The 22,038-nt window shown below is 36.4% G+C and overlaps 1 protein-coding gene across 4 annotated transcripts in view; it reads right to left on the bottom strand.

Annotated features, from left to right (window-relative positions):
- NUBPL (nucleotide binding protein like) overlaps window positions 1-22,038 on the bottom strand; it is a 135,039-nt gene that overhangs the window by 94,794 nt on the left and 18,207 nt on the right. For 2 of the 4 annotated variants that reach the window (XM_015631824.3, XM_033515054.1), the window contains exons 3-4: window positions 11,890-11,929; window positions 11,706-11,796 (exon numbers count right to left, since the gene is read on the bottom strand). The exons of 1 other annotated variant lie outside the window; for it this stretch is intronic. In XM_015631824.3, the coding sequence (XP_015487310.1) occupies window positions 11,706-11,796; window positions 11,890-11,929 (131 nt within the window). The remainder of the gene's footprint in view (window positions 1-11,705; window positions 11,797-11,889; window positions 11,930-22,038) is intronic. One more of the 4 variants, XM_015631826.1, reaches the window with a different exon arrangement.

Below are 22,038 nucleotides of genomic sequence, written 5' to 3'. Positions count from 1 at the left end.
GGAAAGCTAAAGCTTCAGGTGAACTGAATGTCCTGCACCCCCTTCACATGTCTATCCTGGCTTCAGGAATCCTGCATCTCTAGCTGTAGCACAGAGGGTTATGACTGCTGCATGCCATTGCAGGGCACTCTCAGGGTAGCACGAAACACAGAATTAAACGCTGAACTGCTAACGCAACCAAACTTTCACGTCCAGGCTTCCAAGGCTGTTATTTTGACCAGAGAATAAGCCTGTGAAGTTCAGCTCAAAGAAGGATCTTGGCACATAACAGAAGATGCTCAGTTTTGGCTTTAAATCTTCACTCCACGCAGCTGTCCAATAAGGTTACATTTAGGTGCTGAAACCCAGGACAGACACAAAGTGAGCCCACATGCTTTTCCTTATAGCCCTCTCATTCAACATCTTCAGCACCACTTAATTCTACTCGGCAAACCTACTCCCACTGACTTACACCATTAATTTCCACTTGTTGCACACCAAGCTCTGAACTTCAGCACTCCAAGATACCGCACCTATTCTGCCAACGCACTGCCAAAGAGTCTGAAGGTACCTCCAGGGGGGCAAAGTAACCCCTCAGTACCACTGAGAATAGCAAGTGATGTATTCTCACCACTCCAGGTAAGCAGTGACTCCAAGCTAAGCTTTGGTTTAACTTTTCATTCCTGCAGGCAGGGCACCAGCCTCTTAGGCACAGCACAGCCATGCCCATGTCCCTTTTTGCATCTAACTTACAGCAGCTAGAAACAAAAAACAAACCCTCTTTTTAGTGGAGGAGAAAAGAAAACAAGCAGTGCCTTCTCTTCCCCCCCTTCCTCTACCATCACTACTGCTACATAGCAAACACTTCAAACCCTGCTTAAATCACTTAAATTAGTCTTTCCAAGACTAATGCTGGATGCCATTTAGGCACAAAGTTCTGAACTTTGCTGCAGAGAAGCCTTAAACCTCAAAACACTTTCCTTTAAAACCTTGAGGGGAAAAAAGAAAAAAATCTAACCCCAGCACAGTCATTTTGAGACACTATGAGTTCTCTGGCATTTCTTCCTGTCCAGTCAACAAACCCAGCAAAACAGTTGCATTTTTTGCATTTGTTTGTTTGGTTCTTTTAATGCAAAGGAGTGCAGACACATGCATACCCCTGTGCCATGTGTACGAGAGATGAGACTACTGGAAGCACAGCAAAGGAAACACTCTCCCAGCCTGTTCCCACAGCAGCAGTAACTGCACAGTCATAACCATGACAGCTGAGGAACCAGGCCAATAAATGTTTGCTGTAAATACATTCTCACTATGCTGTTAGGCTTTTTTTTTGCCTTTTTTTCTTTAATCCTCAAAGACATTTAAAATACATTTACTGCAAATGCCTCCAGTTCAGCAGTAAAATGTTGGCTAATGTTTTTCAGGTTTTCTGGTTTTCTTAACACTTCTTTCTATGACTGTCAATTTCTTTCAGCAACTATAATCCCTTTTCATATCAGCTGCTAATGCAAGCCAATAAAGCAACAGGGAGCTGTATGGATCCTGCTTCATTAAGGGAAGAAAGGCAAGAGAACAGGTTCAGTAGCTTCAGCTGGAAATAAAAAGAATCAAGCCCATATTCCTTCAGTCACACCCACTGCAAAACACACAGGAACACGCAAGACAAAGGGTGACAATAGAAGTACTCTAACTGGGGGACAAAGGAGTGGAAAGAAAGACCTTTCTGTTATCTCCCACACTTCTGGCTACAGTACATCTCTGCATCAACATACAGCTTCTGATCTCCAGGAAGTACCAACACTTCCTTTAAATATGCACCTACTGATTGAGACTGGTTAAAGCAGTTCTCTCTGGATAGACAGGACCTTTCAAGGAGATTATTAACATATGAGCAAATTAGTGATGATCATAGGCTTTTCTAAACATAAACATTGCAGCTAAACCATGGTGTAGAAAATAGCATAGAGATTTCTGTTGACTTAAGTTGGTTCTGAAGAAGAAACTAGTTTATTTGTCCTTTAATTTCAGCAAAATAAACACCAAAAAAATTAGTATAAGAATTTTTAATTTTTTTTTTAATTATTTTTTTTTTATGAATGGGTCATCTTATCTTGCCCTAGAAACACTTCCCTTAATTTCAGTAAACATAATAAAACAAGAGAATGAAACTTGACCTTCCTCAATTCAAAGGAAAGCTTATTAAAGACTCAAGAAAAATCCCACAGGCATTCAGAGTTATTGTTTACCATCTTCCAGCTGTAGACGCAGTCTTAGTGGCATATCCTAGTGCAGTTGTAGCACTGGCAGTTCAGTCACTATTTATTACTGAGTGTTGTTTCTCTTTCCAAAATACCTTCAATAGCAGAGGACCTTTCTAAATAGAACAAATACATAATACCAGTGATCTTTTGTTTAGGGATGAAATGCCCAGATTTTTCATTCTCAGACTGTACATCACAAAAATAAAAACACAAAAGTTTTCCAATTCCCTAAAAATGTAATTGCTCCTATTCCTTTGATTAGCTTCTTCCTTTTGCCAAAACTATAAGGTGACAGACTTTAGCCTGAACTGACCATCTCTATGTCCACCTCAGGCTGAGGCACTTCAAAACAGAAGAAATAAACAGAAGAATTATTTTTTTAATTGTGGAAAAGCTGGCAAATTTGCCACTGTGGTGACACTGTGAGTACTGTATTTTAGAATTATGCACTCAAATATGCAAAAAGCTACATCTTTGTTGTTTATAATATAAGCATATACATATAGCAGCTTTATTTTGTTCTAAAAAATGTAAACTGTAAATATCTGCTAATCACTATCTGCCTCAATTACTTGGAGATAATTTGGATAAACACATGAATATTGTGAAACACATGTCAGTTTTGAAATTAGCAAGTATCCCAAGATGGATGGATATTTGCCAAAACACAAAACATAGAAAGAGGGAAATACTATCAATCTGCACTAAGCATATATATTTCTGGTACATATCTTCTGTTGATACACAAATAAGTGTGGATAGACTCTTACATTTGTACTAAAACACGAAAAGACTACAAAACATTGAAAAACAAAGAGCTATTTATGCATCTTGCCCCTTTTGCTAAAATCTCACATTGCACCATTTCACTCTTTCCTGTCTTGAAAATTTAGTACCATAATGCAAGTTAAATGCCTTCAACGTTCATCTTTTGATAGACTTCCCTTCCTAAACCAAAGTGTTAAAAATAAAATCCACACCAAAAAAAAAAAAATCATCTGGCTTCACAGCAATGCTCCTTCTTCACTTGCTCTTTACATTTACAATAAGAATAATTTTCAACATTGATTCATTATTCCTATTCTGGGCATCCTTTCAATTCGCTGAAAATATAGCTACAAAAAAATCAGAGCCATCAAATTGTTATTGTCTTCCTCCTGACCCAATATGTGCCATTTTCAGTTAATTCCCATTTCACTACTTCCTTCCATCCACCAATGCTGTCTCACTAATTCTGTACTGATAAGACAGTTTTAGCCCACACTAATAATAATTTCATCTTTGACATTTACCATGTAAGTGATAAATCACAGCAAAAGCAGAACTCTCTGCCAACGTGTTTAAGAAATGGATCTAAAGGATGAAAAGTTTTTGCTATCCTCAAAATCCAAGGTTTGTCAATTATCTTAAGACAGTGCCAAAGAGAGTGGAGATAAATCCAGGAGGGGAAAATAATCCCTCAAATAGTGCCACTGGGAATGACTACTGATGTATTCTCACCACCCCAGGTATGCAGTAGCTCCAGACTAGGCTTTGGTTTAAATTCCCATTCCTGGAGGCAGGGCACCTACCACTGAGGCACTCCAATATTCAGTACAGCAATACCAACGTCTCTTTTTGCATCTAACTTACAGCAGCTAGAAATAAAGAACAGATGCCTTTTGAAGGGAAGGGGGGGGGGGGGGGGAAGCGTGGCATGAGGTTTCTCCTGTAGTCCATATTTCGAAATTTTGCATATCAATAAATGCCAGCAGTATTCCTGTTTCAAAAACACTTAAAAACATGGTAGCCTTCCATTCATGTCTCCCGGGTCCACTCCTGCGCTCATCCCTGCTTGTCTTTCATCTAAAAAATGCTGACATAAAATATTTATTCTACTTGCTTTTTTAAATTACTTCTGCTACCATCTTTGAATTTTTCCTTGTCCAATTAGATTTTAAGTTACTCAGGGCTGATACTGATGGCAAGATTAAACAAAGAAACAAAATCAACTTAAGCTTCTCCGTGCATGACAGAGAATGGCCAGATCTCTTATTATGAGTTTCATAGAGGCCTGCATCCTAGACAGTAAGCTACTAAAGCTAATGCAAAAAAAATTGCTAGAAGTCTTCAGTGAAATTTCTTTATACCATCCTTACTCAATCCTTAGTGCCTGATACCACTGTGTGCTTCAAACTTCTCCAAGATCAAGGTACTTCTATAAAAACAAGAGATATGATGGGAAAACAAAAAATTTATTTATATTTTTTTCATAGTTAATATTAAGGATGTTCAATCAAGAGATAAGGCTATTTAGGTTTGACTGTTATGTCTTCACCTCAGCACTTTTACAGTCTAAAGAGACAAAGGCTACTGAGTAAAGGATGGCCTCAACCATTATGTTGAAACATGCTCACTTGACTGAAACACTTAATTGTGTGACGTCCTGGCTTAGTAGTTAAGACAGTCATGTTAGAGAGACACCTACATTCAGTTTAGGTTTTGACTGAGTGCTCTAAGCAATGATTTCTGATAGGGAGAAGCATTTTCTTCTCTCTGCGTTTTAATGGAGTTACAGTCCGACAGTCAAACAGGCATTTTAGAACTAATCCCAGATTCACAGAACTTAGGTTTGAAGGATCTCAGGGGCCTCTGTCTGCACAAAGCAGAAACAACTCAGAGCAGGTTACCCAGATTCTTGCCCAGCTGCATTCTTACTATCTTCCAAAAGAGAGTTTCAAGAATCTCTTCTGGCAACCTGTTCTGACATGCAATTGTTTCAACTGTAAAAAAAAACAAACCACCAACACCCCCTCACATTTCTTACTATATATTGAAACGTACATTCATTACCTCTTGTGCTATTAATGTGCATGTCCACAAAGAATCTGCTTTCATCTTCTCTGTATGCATCCATGAGGTAGTTCAAGACAGCAGTTCATGTCTCCCTTTAACTGCCTCAAAACAAAATAAACCCAGCTGCTCAGTATCTCTTTGCACATTGCATGCTTCATGCAGTATCACCTTGATGGCTCTTTCCTGGAGAATATACAGGCGAGGTAGCATGTGCAATCAAAAGCTAAGCAATTTGCAAAAGAGATTTAGGTTCTGAAGAACACCAGTCGTGGTGAATGCCAGTGATACATTTACACTGACCTCAGGCATTCTTAACAGATGTATGTCATTCATATGCACAGACACTGAGAACCAGTATTGTGCTCAAAAGAGAAAAGGTTTTATAAATTTATTTTATAAATATAAAAAGCATCAAAGAAAAAAGGTTTAAATGTATTTGTAAATCATAAATACTAGTCTTTGTATGTCTCTGCATCTCTCACAAAAAATGGTAACTCACTGCAGTGCTGATCAATGCATAAACACAGAATGAGATTTCCATGGTCCCAAAAATGTCAGGCAAAAGACAATACATGGTCACAACCTGAAGCCAAAGGACAGCCCTTAGGAAACCATACTAACCAATCAGGCAGCTGGCTCAGCATGTAGCACTTAACTACTTCAGTGACTATGTTCTCGCTGTTTATTGCTTCAAATCAAATACACATTGTTCCTCCTAAAATGGAAAGCTTCCCCCTAGTTTTTCAATTGCTCTGTTGATAAGAAATGCATTTATACACACAGACAGTGCAAAGCTGAAAACTTACAGGCTAAAGAATTTATGAGCTATAACACAAGAGTGTTATGCACACACATGCCAAACAAGATTGGACTGATGTCTACAGACACCATACACAGCATATTCTGCTGCCTAGAATGTGCACAGTAAAACAGCCAATGGCAGCATGTTAGCTATTTTACCAGGTATAAATATATTTGCTCTCAATACCTTATTTATTTTTGTCTTCAAGTGCAGCATTAACATACAGCTAAATAAACCACACTTAAAGAAATTCTGGCCCAAATCCATACCTGCAACCTCTCCAATGTAAGTGGTGGAAAAGAGGATACCAATGACTATATACACACTTCTCAAATAGTAGCAATTGCATGTAGGAATTTACTAAGTAATGTCACTCAAACAAAAATAGTATTGATTACCTATAATCTCCTCTACAGAGATTAGTCACTTCAGACTGATCAGAAACCCAAAACAACATAGCCTCCATAGTATCTACTTTCCAAAAATTAAATACTACTTTTGTTTCCAAGTTACCTTAATCCCAAATCTTTAAAAATGAGTTTTTGCTCTTCTATTCACACAATGGTTGCTTTTATGGCAGCTTTCCCATATAGTCTCTTGAAATAACCCAGACCTCACAACCCATGGTCTGCTTAGTATTTTAAAGACTGTTTATCTGTCTATGTCTTCCCTATAATGTATGTGTGCTGGTTCTGGCTGCAGTAGAGTTAATTTTCTTCACAGTGACAACATTATGTATACTCTACAACTACCTATGTATGATAACTGAGCATCAGAGAATTATGCTACAAAAAAGGTCCAAGTACATATACATACACTCACACACTCCATTATATGGTTACTACCATCACTACCTCTGGCAGTATTTAAAAGTATTTACTTTTAAATAAAGTAGCACACATAGTCCTCACTGCTAGCCAAATTTTCAAAATTATGTACAGATTAAATAATCACATAAACCGAATTCAAATTTTTTTTAAAGGATAAGGTGGAATCTTTAGACTACAGCCCTATTCAGCTCTGGGTTAGCTAATAAAATAACTTTGATCCTTCTGCTTAATTTATGGTTTTCAACATGAATTTACAGGGATAAAGCCTATCCAAGCATCGAAGTGCAAGGCTTCACTTCCTTTTGCTGATGTGCAATGACTCTGCATTGGAAGTTTTATTTAATTTCCTTTTTACTAACTTCCCTGTATTCTTCCTTTCTAATTATACCCTTCCCAGTGAAACTCTGTTTTATTTTAATTTCCTTTCAAGACATACCTTGACTAAAACATAAGCTAAACTGGTGCTAAAATAAGCAGGAAGAAAGAGCTGGAGGAATTAAAATTCAATGATAATAAGAGCATTTTAGGGACTCATTAGAATTAAGCCACTGCAGGAAAACCTTCATCTTTCTGGGAACACAGCTTCATCCTTATCAAGTACATCAAAAGCACCTTTAGGATTCACAAATATTTAGCAGCGCCGAGCTTCTTCTTTATAGCCATAATATACCAAAGATGTAAAAATAATGTTCTGGATACTCTTGAAAGCTATGATAAGGAAGAAATACAAGAGAGTCCTGCCTCTTAAGATCTGACTAGATCAAAACTAGGAAAAAACATAGGTTAAAATGTTAACTCAGGGTAAGAAGTCCTGTTAAGAGCGTTAATCAACCTGAGATTCATGCCTCGAAAAAAAGAACAGATTTCTAGGCTAGTTTCAAGGGGACTGTTTACACAAAACAGAATTGCTGGTATCTATAATCCATGCTGTGTAGGCAACACTTCCTTCCAGTAGTGATATAACTTTATCTATTGATACAGCAAAGATACAGGGAGAATATTACATAATAAAATATGCACTTGCATTTTATCTTTAGTCCCATTTTTATTTAATTTTTTTAAAAGAGAAGCAGGCTTGTGTGCAGAATATTGACTTTTTTTCCTTCTCTGCTGATAGTTCAACTAGGTAACACACAGTGTTCAAGATCAGAGAAACCAACACTTGCAATCTTTAATATTAAAAGTTTTACTGATTACTCCCTGAACAGGAAACCCCCTCCATTTGTATTGCTTCTATGACTATAGCATGTAGTAAATAGGCAGTCAGCACAGTGCCACTTCCTTTCTCAGAGCCTTTTGGCAGAATAATTGCCACAACATATTCCAAGACACACAGCAGGTTTGTATCTGCACCCTTCTAATTGCTCCTTCGCCACTCAACTGTCAGGATGTCCTAAGACAGAACAGAGAATGGTGCTAGAAAACTTGCCATACAGACTGAGACAGTGGTAATGGTATTTGAAACCCTGTCGAAAAAGTAGTTCAAATCACAGAGCAAGTTTTGCTTGCCTTGTTGGATTTTTAATAGTCTTTGTATGTCTAAGGTTCTTAGCTACCTACTTGATACTTATTTCAACAGCTTTTCAGACATATTACTGTTCAAGTACAGGCTTTAGGCAACTCTCAAAAAAACTCGTATCTTTACTGTGCTTAACCAAAAGCTTAATCATAAGTCATTCCCACGACAAATATAGCAAGACAATGTATTTTGAGGTAGGTTGTTTAATCTGAACCAAATACCATCACTGACTTCACCATCATCACTTGACTGAGTCAAGGTACACAAAGCAAAGGAACAAAGTAAATGGGACCAGACAGAAGAGTAGGCAGGTTCTCAAGTGTGGTGAAAACTGCATAGAAAAAGCCCAGTGCTGTGGATGACACCGGAGAACTATTAAAGCTTCCTTACCTGGACTTGAATTATACCTTTAGAGAAAAGAGTGATCTTTTAAACTTAAATTTTCAAAATAAATACTCTCTTCTATCTCACCTACAGGGAAGCAAGATTCAAAAGAGGTGTTAACAGAGGTGGAAGACTTTTTACATGAAGGTAACTGTGACAGGGAAATAAGAGTTAGACCGAGTTAAGTAATAGACCATCCTGAAGTGTAAATGGGCCTACAGTATATCTAATTATGTTAACAAAGAAGTCACTTCTCAGCCACAACAAAATTTTGAGCAATTTCATGACATATAAACTAAAGATATATTTAACAGAAAGAGTTATGAATATGTTTATAATGATCAAATGTTCCATTACTGTTTGCAATTCACTTTCACTACAGGTGAAAAATAATTTCCTTTCGTATTTCTTGTTCTTTCAATAGCTGAAAATCATCACTTTCCTTCTTTTCTATTGACCAATTCTTTTCTTATAGAATCAATATACTATATATTTTCATTTATATACTATTTTGATCCACATACATCAATATATAGGTAATGTAAGGAATATAGTATCCTAAACTGTTTACTTTGGTATTATCAGGCACATTTCTTTCAAATTCTGTTAAAGGAAAATATGATGTGTTGGTTGCAGAAAACCATCCTTGCTCACAAGATACACATGACCAGAGAAATACGAAGCAGTCACTACTCAATACTTCACTATTATTGCCTGTTTTCTACTAATCTGACAGTATTCAACAAACCTGTATTACAAACAGTGAGATCACATGCAGTAAGTACATACAAAAATCATTATGCATATATTTAACAAAGTAAGAATTCCACAAATTTTTTAAAGTTCCAAGTGTAAGAGAAGCATTTAAACCCTCATTACAGGCACACATACTTATGAGTCAACTAGTCCCCATTACAGAATTTGGAAACTAAGTAATTCAAATGCTTTACTGCAGTATCTGAAGCATGATAAACTCTGGAAAAGAGATTTGTTTGTATGGAAAAAAAGAAAACACATCCAAAATTATTCACAGAGTGAATGCACAGTCTTGATGCTATCAAACAAATAAAAACCTCTCCACCACCTAACAGTAAACACAAATATGAAATACCACAGCGCTTTTAGGGCAAAAGTCTGGGAACATCTGTGTTTTCTGTCAGGCTGAATTACTTATTTTAAGAACTTAGTACTTTATCAGCTTGTCTGAATGCACAGGGACTTCTTACACTTACATTACACTACAGATCTAGATTAGGGAGCTAATTTAAATGGTTTCTATGCAGCTAATGAGATAAGCTATTTCTTAAGAATATGGTTTCAGAAAGTTAAATACAAACAGAAGTAATTTACTCTTGGAAGCAATCTTATCCTGTTAAACAAGAGGTAATAGCTAAGACCAACCAGAACAGATAAAGAGAAAACAAGAAAAAATTTTGAAGTCCCCAGCAGATCATAAAACTATTTCTAATATAAAATAGAACTATAGCATCTTTAAAAGGATCATCACATGCTGTGGTTCTCTCTTGTTTAGGTGTCCAAGGTTATTAAACTTTTGGCCTTACAGTTAACCTGTTCTTGACACTGGCTGGTAACTACAGAATGGAAATTACAGGGTTTTTTAAAAAAATAGCATGTCTCAGTCTGGAAAATGCATTCTTCCCTTTCTTAAGGCCACCTGGACATCAGACAGACCCACTGATTTTCCCTGTGACCTGCGAGCTTCTCTTCAAAGGAAAAGATGCAAACTTTTTCCAGCTCAGATTTGAGACTATCCTGGTCATCATGCAAAAGTAAAATACATGTGGGCAGGAGAAATTTAGCCATAAAGCCTTCCTCTTTCACAGCTTAGGTCTCACTGCCAGGGAAATCAGTGATGCCCTGAGCATTAATGGACTTGTCTCGTTCCCACAGCATGGCTGGCCAGCATGTAACTGCACTGGTTGCTAGGGAGCAGCGAGCTCATTACACAGCATCACCCGCACCCTGCGCAAGGATGCTGGCACACGCTTCCCATCTGGGGCACACTGACTGAGGAACAGCACTGCAGTGCCTGCCAGCCTCCAGCCTTCTGGGGCAGAGCATGCCAATACAGCAGGTGCTAACTTTAGTTGCACTTTCAAGGTTTTACATTCTAGTTTCCTGAGCCAGCCCAGCAGAATGCAGCACACAAAGAGGTCAGAATGGTCTGCACAGACATTGGCATGGATACCCCTTACTTTTAAAGGTCAGTGCTAGACAAAGATGTTCTTACTGAATTTTTGACAGACATATGGTTTCTTGTAACCAGAGCAGTAAGTGCTACTATTCTAAAATCCATGTTAAAGGAAAATTCAGTAAAAATGGGAAAAGTCTGAAAAAAAATTATTCTTTTCAGTTGTTAAAGGAGCACAATATTTGGAAGCATTTAAAGAAGACGTACAGAAATCTTATGATCTCCAGACTGCATAGAGTAGATCCCTAGAATGGATGTCAGCTGTGAACAATCTGGGTCACTTCAAAGACTAAACATGCAACCTTAATGCATTTTTTCAGCTGTTTATCTCATTAGCACTTCACAGATCTCTTCACAATAAAAGAAAAAAAAATCTGCCACAGAAAAAAGAAGTCACCCCACTTCTACATGCCAGAAAATTTATTAACTAACAATCTATCTGCATTACACAGAGATAGTAGCTAATGATTTTCCTGTACCTGTCACGTCAAATGCCATCCAAGAATTCTTAGTGCTTGTGAATTAACAAGCACATAAGGGAATACAGCTGTAGATATGCACAGCTATCTATATATTCAAATCCTTAGGCAACTTCAAAATGCCTTTTTTTTTTTAACAACTGCATAAAAAACCATAAAAAGGAATGAGAAGGAAGGCAAATTGGGATAATTCACTCATCAAAGGCATAGAACAACAGCTTTGTTAGAGGAGGATAGGTAAACACAAAAGTATCAACTTTCCCCCTTACCTGAATCTAAGACCACCAAGACACAAAAATGCACACCATTAACATAAGAAGTAATGCCATGGACACACATGTATCATTAAATGCATTTTAAAGTAACTGATTACTTTGAAGCAAAAATACATAACTAAGTCTTACCTGTCTCAACAATTTTTCAACAGCTGACATGACCATGAGCCCTCTCCACACAACTGGGGCAGTCTCTTCTATCAAGAAACCCATAGACATACTGAAACAACAACAAAGCAATATCTTGAGCTTTACAGCACTGTACCAAGTACATCTGAAAATAAGCTTGATTTAAATAAAAACATATGCTCACCATGCGATTCCATAGTTCTTAAGGGGCCTCATTAGATTTTCTAAAACAAAAGCAAACAAGGGAGGTTTTTTTGGAGGGGAGATGGTCTTAGGGTATTTTAGTGGGTTTTTTTTAAGAAATGAGCTTACACATTTTTTATCTTTTAAGGGCAATTTTTACCCCACTCTGTTTAAACAGTTGTTTGTTTTCTCCCCTCACCTCTTCATCAAATGTATACATCTACCTATTCTGCCCAAGAATCTGACTCCACTCCTTCACAAGTTGTTGTATTTTACTAATACCATTCATCTTTTGCCACAATAACAATGTATTTTCCCATAATATAATGACATTTTTGCTGCCAAAATCAATCAATTTTTATGAAATCCCTATGCTGGAAGGCATAGATTCCCTATCAGGAATCACTAAAAGCTGAGTCATTTATATTGGAACAATACCAAAGTCATACAACATGGGATTTTAATACTTTTTTTTTAATCTATCCTATTCACTAATCTCATGAATCAGAAGAGTATTCCCATTAACATACTAGAGTGTTGGAGAATTTGTCTCCTTCTGTTAAATATGCTACAGAAACCCCAGAGCAGAGATACCAAATAAAGCCACCCCTAAACTATACGTTGTCAACAGCCCCAGGTAATTAGTTCCAGATTTCTTCAGGTTGATAGAAATCTGCAGGACTTCTAAAATTTCTGTGGGAACAAAAGATGCTTGTTTGCATATTGCAGAGGTATTGTCCTTGTCATACCTGTTATTCCTATGCCCTCCAGTGTCAAGAATAAAAAGCAGGGGGGAATACTGTAATTGTTCTGATGGCAAAGGGGCATGCAAGCATAAAGCAAACAAAACAAAGAAAAAGGTATTCAAAACAAAAATTTCACAATATCCAAAACTCTTCTTTGTGGTTTCTACCATCTAAATCCACACCTTATCTCAAAATGGCACGCACACACACGAAAAAGAACAAATGGAATACTATTTGGTATAGCTGATGTCTTGGAAGAGCATGCACTAGGCAGAGACCAGCAGAAAATAGGAAGAATACTTTAAGCAATATACAGATTTTGACAGAAATCTTTGATGCACCCAAAATAAAACACATAAAGAGAGTAAAATAAAAACAATGTGAGTAAAATAAAAACAGTGCATTCAAAGCTGAACTCCAAATTCAGACAAAATAACAACCAAGAGCATACAAATTAAATAGCTAAACTGTGCAGATGAAAGCTTTCAAGCAATCAAGTAAGTGAGCATTCAAGCCATGTAATTTTGTAGAAATATGGTGAAGAATAAATTGGATGTTTTGGTTTACAAATCAAAAATAACAAAACAGGAAGACAAACAAATCACTTGTATGACTATTGCACTCAGGAATGAGTTGGGAGCTATTACAGAAAAAGAGATTGGCTTGGACTGATACACTGTACCAGTGCATACAGCTCTTCTTGATTTGTGCAGCTTTTCGGTGTTGAGTCAGGGCTTACTTTGGTGGCATTATACTGTATAACATTTCTGGAAATCACAGTCTTACTTCTCCCCCTGCAGTAAGACAGTTTAGTTATGAAGAGGTTGATGACATTGGAACTACAGCCTAGAGCCATCTCTAGGCACTGTTTTGGTGTCCTTGCAAACAAGATAAATACAGCACCACAAGTTAAAATACTGTTAGAAGTATTGAGAGAAATTACTACAGATTTACCTAAGAGTGGGATTTAAAAAAAAGAAACAGGAAAAAAAGTATTTGCAACAGAGTCACTGCAGACTCAAGGTTTCCTTCATTTTTTATCACAAAGTAGGGACAATTTCATGACAAAACAAACCAAAGAGGGGAGGCCAAGCTTTGACTGCTGATCATGAGGCTCAGGAACTGGAGAGTAAGATGAATTTAAAAGATGCATTATACTGGGAAGGTCAACAAAATACTAAGCCACCTCTCAGTTCAATCCAACTGCTCTACACTAAGTCAGTCAAACACAGACATCTCAACAACCTACAAGGACAATTTCCACTGCACAGAAACCAAGTACACAGGTGAAGCTCACACACCTTCCACCATCTCCCTCTCCTTCACAAAACAGGAGAGTTGCTGTAAGTAGATAAACACTGACCTACAGAGCAGCAAAAGGGGCCTCTGTTTTTAAAAATACATGCACGGTTTATTTCTCAACAGTAGACTTAACTTTTATGAAAACTGCATCTTATTTTCTTTGGTTAACAACAAGGACTATAAAACGCTCCGAGCAGCAAGATTTAATCAAATTTATACAATGCACAGGAACAATTCACAACTTGCTGTATATTCTAGCTATAATGTTCTTCATATTTTCAAAGTAATACAAAATACTGCAGAGCTCCCCACTGTTTGCCTACTGCTAAAAATCATTCTTAAGACTAATCTCAAATCTAAAGTGCTTCAGTGGGCATTGGTAATCACCCTTGCCTCATCAAAAGCAACAGGCCCTCCTCCTCTTTCGCCATGGGTCTCATGAAGATTTTCTAAAACATAACATATAAAGAAGATTTAGCTTAATGAGATCTCAGTAACATCTCTAATTCCCATTGCTCTTAGAGTATGCTCTTCTGTTATCAGAAGCTTACCATACAGCTCCAAAAATTCAACACACAACAAAACAGATAAAATCACAACACACAGCAATACCATACCACCTATTCCAAGAGATAAAATAGCCTAGTTTGCAATTTTGTAGTAGGCTTGATGGCCCTAAGTAAAAGACTGCTGTGTTTTCTCTGAACATACAAAATCAGATCAGTAAGATCAACACAGTACCAATGACATGTCAGTAAATGCTTTTTCGGATAGAATACAAATAGGGCACTAGAAAAGGCAGATGTGCAAATTCATGACAGCATTATAGCAGACTGCTGATTAAAAGAGTTCTGGAACTGTTCTGAAGATTGAATTGTTACTCACATGGGGAAGAGTAACATTCATGTAATGAACATTGATCTTCATTACATCAATGAAGATCTATTTTCTAATTTTGTACTAAGCTTTTTCTCCCCAGACAAATCAAGCCTTGCAAACAGACTATCCTAACAAGGGATATGAGTTACTCCACTTTTTGTCTAGAAAGACTGACACAGCTGTTCAATGATGGTCAGGGTCACAGGGACAGTACAGCACAGAAGGCATGTGCAGAACTACATATATACACACATATATATATATATTATATGCATATGGTTTTGGCTGGAATACAGTTACATTTCTTCACAGTAGCTTGCATGGTGATATGTTTTGGAATTGTAATGAAAACAGTGTCAAAAAAGTGCTTGGCTTCTCACACCACATCACCAGCAAGCAGCCTGGGGATACACAAGAAACTGGAAGGGGACACATCCTAAACATATGACCACGACTGACCAAAGGGATATTCCACACCATACAGCCTCATGCGCAGCATATAAAGCTGAGAGACAAAAAAGAAACGGGAACACACTCAGCATAATGGCATTTGTCTTCCCAAATAACAGTTACACATGATGGAGCCCAGGGTTAAGCCACAAAGAGCCATTCCAACTCTTGGCTTAGTTTTTGGAAGTGGTCTGTTGAGCGATATGTTAGTGCAAGCAAAAGCTTACATTCAGTTTTACCCCATCAGGTAAGCAAAGACTGTTATTCCAGAAGATTGTGAACTTACACTACATCTCCTTAGAAGACATTATACTGTTTAAGAAAAGCAAAGGTAACTTATAATTGTTAAATATTAATGTAATGGATCATGCAACACCCAGGGAAGGGGGAAAAAATGGTTGGGCTTTACTTGTATAAACACAGATGTCTCCTGACACTCTGGATGCCTTAGGGGGCTGAGATTTGTACAGGGCCAGAAGATTTGACAGAGGGCATGGGGAGAGACATACCTTCTGAAGCAGGAGCTAGAAGCTTGACACCATACTCCAGGCATGTTTAAAGTAGTACTGGTTTCCTAAGCAAAGGCAAGTGAATTCCACCCACAGAATGGTGAAGAGGAAAGAAATGCCACAGTGGGGAGGAGAATGAATAGCAAGAGGGCCCCAACGTAACTTGAACTAAAATAGTCACACCAATCTATGAAAGAGGGTAAAGGATACTGTCACCAAAAGGTTAGTTAAAGTCATAAATTTTAATTCCTGGCTTTAACTGTAATCATTGTTTTAGCTGCTTATGCCAGAAGTCTAGAATATTCCATGGCAAGTGACAGACTAATTGAGACTTCAGGCTTGATTTCACAGTGTTGTAAGTTTATTTGCAGGATTGCCCCAGAAATCCTACAATTTGTATTTTAAGCTTGAAGAGCTCCACACAAGGAAGGCTGTGATTGCCCATTACATCCTACACTAATAGTGTTATCTAACCAAGAAGACTTCCCAAATACTTAACCAAAGCAAACTAGTAATGAGACTTTAAGAGCATAATTCCATGCTCACCATTCTATTTCAAGAAATATATGCATAATGAAATGCAACTTTTCCCCAGAGATTTGATTCTTGTATTTAGAGGGTCTACCAGTCCCATTACCTGAAAAGGTTTTATACTTTTTTTTTTTTTTTTCTCCTGACAGACTGCAGAGGAAACAAAGCTCTGTAAAAGCTTTGTCATTAACGGAACAGTTTTGCAGATATGACTTCATCAGTCCTACCTAAAAGCAAAATAACTAATTGCTTGCTGGAAAACTGTACTTCAAAAGCAAGTCTGGCACAAGTAAAGAGCACAGTGATTTAGACACATCTTTGTTACATTTTAAAGCAGCACTGACTTGTTAGGTTTAAAATAGGTTTAAAAAACAGGACTAGTTTTAAGCATCATGCCATTACCTTCCACCACAAATGTCTTCCTTGAGACTGCTAAAATAACCCACATTTTGAAATGCCCTCAGATCCCTAAAGAGGCAAAAATTATTTATAGTGGATCAAAAGCTTTATTAGACTAATTTGGGTGGGTTCTTTTAGTTCATTATACCCACAAGGAATGAACTAGACTAACCCAACATTCAGTTTAAGGCATCTGTTCTGACACACAAAAACCTCTGGGAAAGCTCATGTCATTTGAGGCAATGACTTGCTGCTGTGACAGGGGGACTGCCCTGATCAGTCACATATCAGGGTGCCAGACAGCAGAGCAGAACAGGGAGCAGAAGGAAACCCAGGGGCAGAGATTCACTGTACTTCAGCTTTAAGACCCAACTTAAAAAACATTCCCGTTAACATGGGATGGTCATTGCTTTCAAAGCAAAACTACAGAACACAATGCATTTGTGCCAGTCAATTCAGCCTTTTTAGGTTCAATATTGCAATCAAGACAGCCCCCCCCCACCCCCCAAAAAATTAAGGAAGTTAAGGTGAAAAGACATAGGAGAAAAGTAATTTTTCAAAGGATTATGTGTAATTGTGCTGATTTTGGCTAAGATTGAGCTATTCTTTTTCATAGTAGCTGGTCTGGGGCTGTGTTTTGGATTTCTGAGGAAAACAGTGTTACTAACAGAAGTATGTTTTCATTATTGCTAAGCAGCGCTTACACAGTCCATGTCTTCTCAGCTTGTCACCCCACCCCAGCAGCAAAGCAGGGTGGGGGTGTGTGAGGAACTGGGAGGGGACACAATCAGAACAGCTGATCCCAAGTTACAAAAGGGATATCCCACACCATACAGCATCACAATTAGCATATAAATGATTAGGACTATCAACTAAAGCAAAGAGATGCTAGCTTTTAAACTCTTATTCTCACTTTTGGCTTCTGGGCTCTATAGGGAAAGGATTCTTTTTTTTCCTGTTTTTTATCTATTCTGCTTCATTTCTCTATTACGAAAAGTCACTCCATTGTACTGCAGAGAAAGAGAAGGGTGAGAATATAGCAAGAAGCCCACAGAGCAAAAAAAAAGCACAAAATTAAAACTGAAAGGTAAAAATATTGACAAAATTCAAAATTGGGTACAGTCCTTCATTTTTATTTCTAGCAGAGAAATGGAAGCATTTATTCCTCTGAAATAAGCAAAAAGGTAAATGTGTTCATACAAAAACATTATTAATTTCTTTTGTTTGTCTGTATAATGAAAAGAGTATTTATCGTGTTCCTGTAACAAAGCGATTCTGCAATCTAATTCCAGTTTTTATATCAGTTGAACCAAAAAAAATTGTATCTAAGAGTAAATGTTATAACATAGTAAGTAAATATCTGCTAGCCACAATTCAAATCACATCATTTGGAATTACTGCACTGCAAGATTAACAACACAAAGAGTAATACAAATCTGCCTTCAAGTACTTCAAATGTATTATTTCAGGTTATAGTGTTTCAGTAATTTATACTGGAATGGCATTTGGTAAAATCTGATTTGCCATTTATCCAAAAAGACTGCACTCAGTAAGAGGTTTTAATTACTACACTACATTTCTCATCTTATACTTTTTGTAATTGTATTAATTTATGTATAATGAAGAATAAAAATTTAATAAATTAATTCCGATGGGATTTTTTTCCTTTTAAACAGCAGCTAACAACTGTATGTATAAATAATTCCTTGCAGAATTTGGTATCCTCCATCTCCTTTCCTAAGTCTTTTATTTTTTTCCACAAGTGAGTGCAACAATAGCTGGACTAATCCACCTTGAGGTTTATTGTTACAGGTTTGAGGGTAATAGCAAGGTCCAGAATAAATATGAAACACAAAAATATGAATTAAGTGTCTTCTCATTTTCAACTACTTGATCACATTTGAAAAAGCTTCCAAAATATAAACCACAATTAATTACCACATTCTCAATCATTATTTTGTCATATGTAAGACACATAGTACTACTGCACTTCTACCATCCAGATAAACTGGGGTATGACATCAAAAGTAAAACACAAGGTTTCAGTTCAGGCTACTTTCAAAATAGAGTCAATAAAACATATCATTAGACTATATACAATCTAAAAATCACTTGCTCACCAATCAAGAGCTAGTGTCAGTAGCAATTTTTTTTTTTAAATAATCACATATAGTGTTGGGGTTTTTTTAATTAATCGTGATGTAGTTCCACTGATAAAGCAAGATAATTACAATTTGAAACTTCAAGCCTTACCTTTAAAAAGTTAAATCCTTAGCAAAGATCAAGAAATTTCTTCATGGTTACCAAAATAACTATGCTACCTACATAATGTTTTGTCTATTTCACTAGTCCGCTCCAATTTTTCTATTTATGGCCCTCAAATGAATGCACCACAATCCCTTAAATCTATTCCAGCAGACATCTCTAAGCAATCACAACTATTTTAAATTTTCACATTCTGTTATGAGAGTCTGCTATCACATTCTTAAGATATATGAAAAATTCAAGTGTCCATTTCTGTAGTTCCTGCGGTCTTAATAGATTCAATACGGCAGCCACAAACACCATTAGCTTTCTCTAAGAAATTACATTTTATTCTAAATTGTGAAAATAGATGTCTACCACCAATCTTTTGCATATACTATTTTATTAAGAAATTAAAAAAACTGAAGCTATCATAAAATTGCAACAAAGCTTTGAAATACTAAGAGTAGAGTCACCTGTCAAAGATTTACCCACCAAAACCTTTAGAATCAAACTAAATAAAGAAACTTTATCTATCTGGTAAAATGGCAGATGTTTTTGGCAATATAATAGTTTTTACTCTCTGCCATCTAGTTTAAATGGCAGATTAAAAAGGAAAAAAATGAATCCATGCAATTCACTAAGCCAGAAAACATTTTTAAGTAAATTATTTGGGGAAAGAAGTAATTCTTTTGTAACTTATGCTATTAGCACTGCCCTGCATCTATATTGTAGCTGATGTTAATATTAATTCCATAGTTAGATAATCCTCCATTAGCTAATTAAATTCAGTCATGAACTTATTAACCAATATTTCCCTGACCATTTAGTTAAAGTATTTTGAATGACAGCCTATTAAATGTAACCAGACTTTTCAATGTACTACAGTTTGCAAAATTAAATTAATGTAGTATCTTCCATTTATACAGACTCCTCACTAAGAACTCTTAATTCATTCTAAATGCTTAAATTATAGCATAACCATAATAATTTCTGTTCAAAGTAATAACTGCTGCATGGACTTATTTTGTATGCTACTGGGCATCCTTAATCCCTTTTCATGTGAGAATAGAAATCAAAGATTGCAAAAGTACTCAGAACCTCCCAGGATTATTCTACAGATTCATTTTCAAATCCATGCCTTACACTAAAGAAAGCATTAGACTTTAAACATATAATTTTTTGGATTGCTATGTTATGAAAAATCTCTTTAATTGACTTATTGTTATGTAGACAGTTTATGCACTTCTGTAACACAGAACTGCCTGGGCTCTCTCAGTTGCTATGCAATATTTCTTCAGAGCTTGCTTTACTCTTGAAAATACAGTAAGAAACCAGAAGATAACACTAAACCTCTTTATACCAAAATACAATAGTCATATATGTTTTTATATCAATATATTTATATACACCTATATATATACATACACACCTATGATTGACCACTTCTTTGCAAGCTTATCACATCTGTCACTCATTAAAGGAATCCTTGATTAAACTTTAATTAAAGTTTCCTATGTCATTCTTATTTTGCAATTAAACCATCTTTGACCATCTTTAACCATCTTTCTCCTGCTGTTACTCTTCAGTTTCATCAACTCAGTAGTTAAAAATACAGAGTAGCGAACAGAATCCCTGAAATACAAATTCTATCTTGTTTTCATACCAAATTACTGTGTCTTTCTCAACAGACTTGTGTCATCTGTCAAGCTTTTGAAATATACAAATTCATTTTTCTGTCTGTTAAAAAAAAAAGGTGTGTTCTTTAAATCCTGATATTTACTTGTGCATTCCACACAGAACTAGAAAGAATGTATTTCAGTGATCAAAATGTTAGTGCTTACAAGACAATGGCAGCCGTTTCAGTTCAGGGAAATCTTCCAATTTTTTTCTATTACATTGAATTCCACAGTTTTAACAATGCTTGAAAGATGTTCAGACAAAGCTTACAGTGAGTTCTATTCAGTTGTTTACCAGAAATATCTAGCCACTGAAACAAAACTGAGCTGCTCAATATCTGAGTGAATGCAGTCTTACGTTCTTGCATTCCTAACAAGTTGATTTGTACAACCATAAGAAACAGACTGGGCAATTTTCTTTCTAACTTGTGGCTCCAGACAAGGATTTAAATTAGGTAAGGATTGATAAAATGCATAGCAAAATGACCAAGGAGTTCTAAATTATCTAATCCATTTTTCAGACAGCGAGAAAAAAAATGGAGAAACAAAAGTCAACATCACAAAAAAATGAAAAGAGGAGAGGTATGAACACCACAACGTAGTCCCTTTTGTGTTCATATTGCTCAATGTACTTCAAATACCAAATTCATAGCAAAAAAACCTGTTACGAGAAAACACAGCCTGTATGACATACATCCTCAATAGAGGTCAAATACAAGTGAATGCAAGAATTCTTCTATTTGTATCAGAAATTCAAATTATACTGATGATACATGAAAAGGCTCAGTTATTTATTTATCACTCAGCAGCCTTTTGACTTCAAAAGATATAACAAAAATACAACAAATAAAACTAAGTACTTTCCTTCTCTCTTAGGAATTTATCTAAAGAAAACCTGTATTTGTAAACTAGGTACTTAAATGTAGGAAGTACTCAATTTGATAGCTGTCTGTATAAGCACATGCAGTGCATCAGTACATGGAAGTATATTACTTTTTCTTTGTCCAGAGTACAGAGCATAATTGTAAGGAGATAGAATTTTTATTATATAAGAAATCCTAAGTTTGCCACATTAAGTTTTCAGCAGCTGATACTGCAAGCTTAGTAACAAACCTTTAAAGATACTGGCACTGTTTCATTCTGCATGCTTTATATCACGTGAGAATACATAGATCAACAACCATAACACTCATATACATGAACAAATTAAGATGAGTTATAAATGAACATTCTACAACAACATTAGAGTAGATATAGAGGGATGGAACACTTCTCCTATGAGGAAACACTGAGACAATCACGGCTTTCAGCCTAGAAAAAAGAGGGTTCCAAGGAGACCTTAGTGAAGCCTTTTAGTACTTAGAGGGGACTTTGTAAGAAAGATGGGGACAAACTTTCTAGTAGGCCCTGT

Source organism: Parus major, chromosome 5 (assembly GCF_001522545.3).
Source record: "Parus major isolate Abel chromosome 5, Parus_major1.1, whole genome shotgun sequence".
Lineage (NCBI taxonomy): Eukaryota > Metazoa > Chordata > Aves > Passeriformes > Paridae > Parus > Parus major.
The sequence above is the reverse complement of the archived record's forward strand: the minus strand, read 5'-3'. Positions and strand labels throughout refer to the sequence as shown.